An 8,443-nucleotide genomic window follows, 5' to 3' on the forward strand; every position below is an offset into this window, starting at 1 on the left:
TTCTTCTTAACCCTTGTATTGATCTGATGATTATAAAATGAACTCCTTATAACTTACCCTTTATAACTTGCCACTCATTCTAGTATGGGCAATTTAGTGATAGTAAAATGGGCCAAATATTCAATTAAGCTCAAAAATTCAACCTTAGCCCTTAAATATGTCATAAATTGGAAGTTGGAACCATCCGTGTACCGTATTAGAAAAGAAAAAAAGTTTGCCACCTCACATTAAAACAAGAATTTATGTGATCGATGAATCAGATGGCAGGTAACAACTTTAAATGCCACACTGTTTAGTAACAAGACATCTGTATTTGATAAGAAATCAAATATTTGACTATTTGGATACAATTCGTAAGATGTGGGCCATGGACCCACCAACCCCCCATCAACCCCATCTACAATGAGATTCAAAGCCAACCATATTATGCCAACTCTTGTTGGTTATCAGCCCAAGGAAGCAGAAGGTCAAGAAATAAATACAGAGTTTTATTGCAAAAAACCAGAAAAGAAAAAAAAGCCCATTTCTCACACATTGCCGTCCTTCTCATTCCCTTGTTAATATTATATGAGAAACGGCATTTAAAGCGCGCAACATTATTCTGACGCATTTTCACAAACACGTTTCACTCACAGTGCCTGAGTTCCGGATACTTGCCCTCGTAGGGCTCGCTCGTTAAATCTCTAATTTAAATTCAATTCCAAATACGAATTTTCATTCCTTTTTGAGCACTTGGGAATTTGAAATTTTGAAATCTGTGTGTGTTTGTGAAATTCCTTCTATCCTCTTTGTGGGTTTTGGGCCATGCCGATTGTTGCTGCAGCTGTCGTCGTCCCACTGGGCCTGCTCTTCTTCATCTCAGGCCTCGTTGTCAATCTCATTCAGGTAACCACCTTCTCGCTTTTCTCTTCATGGTTCTGGATTTTATTTTCGTAATTGCGTAGATTTGGTTTTTGGTTCACTCATTTTTCAGTTTCTTTTTGTTATTGATTTCTTCATTTTTGGGCTGTATTTTATGAGGGTTCTGCTTCTTTCCTTTCCGGGGTTTCAGTATAAGTTGCTTATAGTGATTGATTTTAGCCTTATGTTTTTGTTCTTTCTCAAGTGGGTTCTTTGGGCAGCGTACGTCTCTCAGCGTGCATGTGAATCTCGGCTTTGCTTCTACTTTCTAATCTGGCCTGTATAATTCCAATGATTCGGAGAACAATTGGGAATGAAACGAAACTCTAGAACTTCGTTTTTGAATCTCACATGCTGTTGAGTCCATTGAGCTTAATTCTATTATTCAAAACTGAGTTAAAATTTGAGATTTAGGAGTTCACTTCTGTTCTTTTTTTTCTGTTCAATTATCATATCGATTGTATCATTTTCTTTTCTTTTGAGTTTTTAATCTGTTTAGCATACTTGGTCAATTGTTTCAGGCGATTTGCTTCATTCTTATTCGGCCTGTGTCTAAGAATTTATACAGAAGGATAAACAGAGTGGTGGCAGAATTATTGTGGCTGGAGCTGGTGTGGCTCATTGATTGGTGGGCAGGTGTTAAGGTATTAGCTAGCCCCCCATATCGTGTGATTTTAGTGGTTTTGATTGATTTAACTTCCTTAAAGTGCAAATAAGTTAATATATGTTGAGCATTTTTAAAGTGCTTTCCCACTTATTCTGCTAGCTTGTAACTACGTATTTTTCAAAAAAATCTTTGCCCATACAATTGTACGAACCAATTATTAAGGTTATTGCTGGCTTTTGAAAGATTCAAAGCAGCAATTGCTACCATAAGAAAGACTAGAAGATGTAATGCTGAAGGAGGAAATCCAAGCATGTGGATCAAATTTTCTTCTCATAAGCTTGTATAAATCCCTAAAATGCTATCAATTCAATTCCTAAACTAGGAAGGTTTTGGTTGCATATTTTTCTTTTGGGGGGTGGAGAGAGGCGATTGGTTGCAAATTTACTTGTGTTTTATTAGACGAAGGGCAACAGTGCACTGTCTCTTTTATCCGTTTCAAGGTGGTGAGAGAGAGTAACTTATCAAGAAAAAAAGAATAGTGAGAGATTAAGATATCCTATTGTGTCTAGTGGGGTATCACTCTAATATGGACAGTGCATTACTGGGTCGTTATATTTCCAGTACAGTTGAAAACTTTAGTATAGGAACATGGAAAGGCGAATAGCATACACATCCTATTTATTTACCTATTTTATAGAACCTTTAGAAAAGTTATATATATGAAGACCCACTTAACTCGAAGTTGAACCATAATTTATTTTTTTCCATGTCCACTTAACTGAATCTTGATTTAGTTAACCCCCTTTGTTTTTTTCTTTTTCTTTCTGTAGATTCAAGTTTACACAGACCATGAAACCTTTAATTTAATGGGTAAGGCTTAAACTTCTTGTTTGATGTTTTTGTGCCTAGGACTAAGTATATATTGTCCTTTTCAAAATTATGCAGGAGAGTTCATTTATCTGCTCATATTTCTTATTTTCTAGGTAAAGAACATGCACTTGTCATATCCAATCATAGAAGTGATATTGATTGGCTTGTTGGATGGGTTCTGGCTCAGGTACACTGTTTATTTATCATAGTTCAGTCTCATGCATGATGCACAAATATATATATCAGAAACGTGTTTATATTCATACATATAATAAATTATCAAAAGGTACTTTTTTATCTGTTAGTTTGTTTTCATGATATGCTTACTTTACATTTGTAGAGGCACACAAAAGTTATAGTTGAGATTTATTCACATGTGCATGTAAAAGTTGTTCACAATATAGACTAGTGCTGTGCTATAATTTTTTTATGCTGCTGATTTAGAACTAAATGTACTTATCCAGCGGTCAGGTTGCCTTGGAAGCTCCTTAGCTGTAATGAAGAAATCATCAAAATTCCTTCCGGTATGTTCCACCCTAAGATGTCCTGTCAGCATGTGGAGATGAAGCTTTTAAGTCAGAAATTGTTAAGTTCACACACAACACACACACACACACACACACACACACACACACACACACATGGAGAAGGGATATTTTCTATATTGTGCTGATTCTTGCTTGAACGTGTGGTCTAGATTCATAGTGTGATAACATAAGCATCTTAGGTTGCCACATTGTCTTGACAAGAACACATTGCATACATAGACGCTCTTTCCATAGAGGAATGCAAACAAATGAGATCCCTTGTGGGGCCTACTGTTAATTGTAGTTCAATATCTGAGCCATCTATTTTCTTAAGACTCCATTCAAGAGTCATCCTTGTGAAAAAATAGCGTAATAAAATATCATTAAAACGTCGAATTGTGATAAAATAAATAGACCAAAACAGTGTTTCTGGTAAACCCTAAATGATCGTAATGATAATCAGATGGTTAGGTGGTTTTCGATTGGGCCAATTTTTACAAGGATGATTCTTGAATGGAGAGAAAACAAATGGTTCAGATCATTAAACTACAATGCAGAGTTGGCCCCACAAGGGGTCCTTTTGTCTTTTTTGTTATTTTGTAATGTTTTCTTAAATGAGAGTAGTTTTTAACCTTAACAACTTAGATGAGATTTTGAAGTTTGTGAGTCTGTTATGATCCTGAGGTATTAATAATTAGAAGTTTAGATGTCATTGAATACTTAATTTCAGACCATATTGCAATTTTTTTATAGACTTTATTAAAAATTTAATTTGATACATTTTCATGAAATAGTTGCGGGTTTGGGGTTTTGCTGCAAATGTTGTATTGTGGCCCCACTTTTGTCATCCAGTCTACATTTCATTTAACATAAGCATTCTCATTTGCCTTATTTTTGGGTGTTCCTTATTTCTTGTCAGTAAATGGCATGCCTTCTACGTGCAGGTCATAGGGTGGTCAATGTGGTTTTCTGAGTATCTTTTCTTGGAAAGAAGCTGGGCCAAAGATGAAGGCACATTAAAGGTATTGGTGTATGGTTGTTTATCTACATATTTTATATACATATGATATACACAGGCACATATAAGTTGTTCTTTACACTAGAGGGTTTTGCTTTCTCATGAAACTCTTAAGGAGTCTCTCCTTTATACTCTTGTTCAATTTGATAAGCAATCTGGACATAGATATTGTAAATATCTTCATTTCATTGAAGTCAACTTTTGTAACCAAGCAAAAGAATCAGACGGTATATCTTCAAAATAGACTTCGTAGCACCAATTCTGAGAATTGTATGTGAACTCGTTGCTTGTAATTAGTTGATAAGAAGTAGTGTGTTGTAGATGAACTTCATAGTCATTTTGTTATCTCCTAAATTTTAATGACTGCATAATTAGTTTGATAGTTCTTTTTTCCTCCAAACTCTCTACAGAAAAGAGGATTCACTCATCTGCCAAGAGAGGCCACATAAAAAGCTAAGCCATGTGGCTAATTGAGAAATGCTTCAGGGTTTTTGTCCCCATATAATTCAGTAAATTCCAATTTCTCACACTTCTCTTCCACAAAGAGTCTAGGTTCTTCTTGCTTAGGGACTGTATGTAACAAATTGATGTTTCCATTTTTCCTACCGCTATAACTGTTTTTCAATGAACTGATTTCTTTTTTCAATCAACTCACTGAGTGCCAGACAAATCCTTAAACCTAGATGAAAGTTCTGCATTTATAACCGTTTTACTTGAAGAAACGGGAAACTTTGAAGAACATAGAGAATGTTTTGGCTCGGCTACCATGTTGATGTAGGACAAAAGAAGGTGAGTTGTTGCCTATGATTATTGTGGTCATAGGTGGTAGAAAACTGGCAATTAGAAGAGGTTTAGATAAAAGAAAGATTCATAGTTTCTGTAACCCTAAAGTTCGGTGGGAAATAATAGGAAGGATAAATGAGTATGGTTGTTAGAAAGTAAAGGACTAATGAAAAAGAAAAAAAATGAAAGAATAGAAAGTAAAAGAGATACTGAATCACCAGGTCTTTCAACAATACTTAATTTTGGTTCTTCCCAAATGTGATTGCTTTATAAGAGACACCCTTTTGATGATAGGAGGAAGAAACTTGTACGACATTGAGTCTTTCCAAGACCCAAATATATTGACTGAGACCATACTTAACATTTATCCATAAGTTGACTCTTTGACTTAATTTTTAATTGTTGTTTTTTATTTACTGAATTTTCACTACTATCACATTTCCTTGAAACCAAACAGGAGCCATTGTTAGACTTGGGTAAAAGGGGATTAGGATTAGCCTTGCACTTTGAATGGGGACATTTCTTTTCTAACCTAGCTGTGCATATGCAATACGTTAAAATGTCTACTTTTGGAGTAACCTTGCGGATCTCATGTGCTTCTTGTGGTAATACATCTGCAGTCAGGTGTTCAACGGCTGAAGGACTTCCCTCAGCCCTTTTGGTTGGCTCTGTTTGTAGAAGGCACTCGTTTTACACAGGCAAAGCTTTTAGCAGCTCAAGAATATGCAGCCGCAACAGGGCTTCCTGTCCCTAGAAATGTTTTGATTCCCCGTACTAAGGTAAAATTCTCATTGCATTTTCTCATACTACTTTAAGAAAACAATAATAATAATTTTCTTGGATGCCTTCTCCATCGCCTGGCTGGTTACGGAATTCCCATCAGCATAAGAAAGTATAATGTTCTGGAATCCTCCTTTACAACAGGCCCTTATTCCCTATTACACATGGTTTTGGCTTATCTAGTAAAACTCTTGTTTCTTTCAGGGTTTTGTCACTGCAGTGAGTCAGATGCGCTCATTTGCTCCAGCCATTTATGATGTAACAGTGGCTATTCCTAAAAGTTCACCTGCACCGACAATGCTAAGACTCTTTGAGGGGCGACCTTCTGTGGTAAGCCTGCCTTACTTGAGATTTTAAAAAAGGCTGTGTAAGTTGTTTAATTGTAGCAAGTGCATGTAGGTTTGAACGTTAAATTCACGTGTAGAACTGACACAGAATGTTAAATGCACATTTTTGTTTAATTGAGTACACTCATGCGGCTTTTTTACGCAAGGCATTCTAAGAAACATCTGTCCAGATAGTTGTGGTGTGATGTGCAATGCGAGTAGTGAAACTGTGATCATTTTCGCATTATCAATTCCCTTATACCTTGTGGTTTTGAATCACTAGTTGGCATATTTCTTCATTGAGCATGTTCTTCTAATGTTCTGGGAGGAAAAAGGGCAAAGGGCAATGATTTTGTTTTATGTTTTTTTGAACATTGTGGGTCCTTTGGTATCTGTGAGGAGTTTTCAATGGCTCGTGCTTCTCGCTTGGGTAGTAACAAGTGCTTTGTGTCATCTCTGGATGTCAACTACATAATTTGAAGCTTTTCTACTTACTGTGATAATGCTAGATTTGCATTGTACATTCATTTGACTTTCAGAGGGTCTTGAAATTGTGCTGAATGCTTTTTATGATTACAAAATTTGAAATTGTTTATGTTAGTGATTACTGATTGAATCCTATGGATTGGCAGCAGCCTTGTGCACTGAGCTGCCCTGTTTATATCTGGGTTTTTGGCTTATACAAACTTGCCTGCCCTGGTTGTTACTCTCTTGCAGGTGCATGTGCACATCAAGCGGCATGTAATGAGGGATTTGCCTGAAACTGATGAGGCTGTTGCACAATGGTGTAAAGATATATTTGTAGCCAAGGTGACGACTATATAATGTGTTGCATGGTTGTGTTCCTGGCATTTCCGGTATCATATATGAAATACATGCACTTGGAAAATGAAGGGAAAAGATTAAGATGTATTTTGCACATATATTCTTGAATCAAATTGAACTGACAAATCGGGTTTTGCTTCCAATAATTCATGTATTAATGTCCTAATTTTGATGGTCTTCTTGTTTGCTTTTCATATACTAGGATGCATTGTTGGACAAACACACAGTAGAGCAAACTTTCGGCGATCAACAATTGAAAGTTACTGGTCGGCCGCCAAAGTCTCTTTTGGTGGGATATGTGCTCTTAAAAATTAGCCATCTTGCCACTCAATTTTTTATTTATTACCGTGTTACCTTTTTTCTATATTCAGGTAACTGGGGGTGTCTTGTAAGTACTGCTAATTAACTCATGCTTAGTGCAGGTTGTTACAGCTTGGGCCTGTTTACTTATTTTGGGGGCTCTAAAGTTCCTCTACTGGTCTTCGCTTCTATCCTCGTGGAAGGGTATTGCATTTTCAGCATTGGGTTTGGGCGTTGTTACTGTCCTTATGCAGATCTTGATTCGATTTTCGCAGTCAGAGCGTTCAACACCTGCCCCAGTGGCTCCTACAAATAACAATAACAAAGGGGAGTCTTCAGGCAAACCAGAAAAACAGCAATAGAGTACAGCTTCATTCCCAAGCCTTTTGTAGCTGGGCAACTTGTGATTCATGTTGCTTGTGTGTTCGTCACCCCTCCCTTACCATAGTGTGGTCGAGCTTTAAAGTTCTTTCTCTGTGGTGCCCCTTTGATTCTGTAAAACGCATATTTTGTGTGCATATCAATTCATTAACTGCTGGTTGATTAGGGTAATTTCTGTATAGACTCTTAAGAATGGGCGGAGCAGCACTGCTAGGTCTAGGATGCCCCTCAGAAATTACACTTCCTTTGATCTTGTTTGTTAGTGAACACGGTGAGGCTTTGGACATGACCCTTTCGCTTTTATCATTTCTGTTCGGTGTAATTTATGTGTACGGGAGCAATTTGGTTAAGCATGACATTTTCCAGAACATAATTGTCCACCCTCAGTAGACTTAGCAAAATTGTTGTTTTAATTTTTTTTTAAAATAAAATTACTTCAAGGCTTCTTTAGCCCTTAAACATGCTATAGTTTGTATACAACTAAAATCTGAAACAGGACGCTGCAGGCTCAACTAAATTAAGGGACATTTAAACGAAACGCATTCATTTCAAACTTTTCACTTTTCTTGATTAATTTAATTTAAAAAATAAATCAAAACAATAGAAACTGAAAACGCGGCGCCGTCGCTGGAAACTTTGCCAGCAACCTTCTCTACTTGGTTTGCACCCCTTGGCAGCCTTGGTTGATAGCTGATGCTTTATGCGTGCTCACCAGAAGTTTTTTTTTTTTTTTGCAATCAGTTTCGTTTTTTTTGTTAAGTGATCAAAGTATTTGCTTTAGTTAAGTTCAATTCGAATTAAAGCTTCCTATTAATCACAGGATTAAAGCCTCTTAGTATTTGATTTTTTTTTTTTTGGTGGGTTATGAACACGGATGGATCGAGGATTTGAAAACCCGAAAATAAAGTGGGCTAAATTTTCCTTACGTACAAACCTATTGAAAACTCGACAGTACCATTGAATTTTATTAAAGACAAAAAAAAAAACACACTGGGGACATATTGAGCATTACCCCTCAAAATGCTAGTACATGTAGATAAAAACATACTTAAATAGTTAAATATCTAATCAAAATCCAAAAAATGTCATCAATTGTAAATAAAAAAACTAGGCCTTTATCACATCT

At 36.4% G+C, this 8,443-nt stretch overlaps 1 protein-coding gene across 1 annotated transcript; it reads left to right on the forward strand.

Annotated features, from left to right (window-relative positions):
* On the forward strand, positions 383-7,687 carry LOC18770800 (1-acyl-sn-glycerol-3-phosphate acyltransferase 2). Its single transcript, XM_007202082.2, has 11 exons — positions 383-885; positions 1,422-1,544; positions 2,338-2,377; positions 2,491-2,564; positions 2,842-2,901; positions 3,849-3,926; positions 5,326-5,484; positions 5,690-5,815; positions 6,529-6,621; positions 6,839-6,925; positions 7,059-7,687. The coding sequence occupies exons 1-11, from the start codon at positions 805-807 to the stop codon at positions 7,296-7,298; spliced, it is 1,161 nt and encodes a 386-aa protein (XP_007202144.1). The 5' UTR covers positions 383-804; the 3' UTR covers positions 7,299-7,687.

This window comes from Prunus persica, chromosome G7 (assembly GCF_000346465.2).
Source record: "Prunus persica cultivar Lovell chromosome G7, Prunus_persica_NCBIv2, whole genome shotgun sequence".
Lineage (NCBI taxonomy): Eukaryota > Viridiplantae > Streptophyta > Magnoliopsida > Rosales > Rosaceae > Prunus > Prunus persica.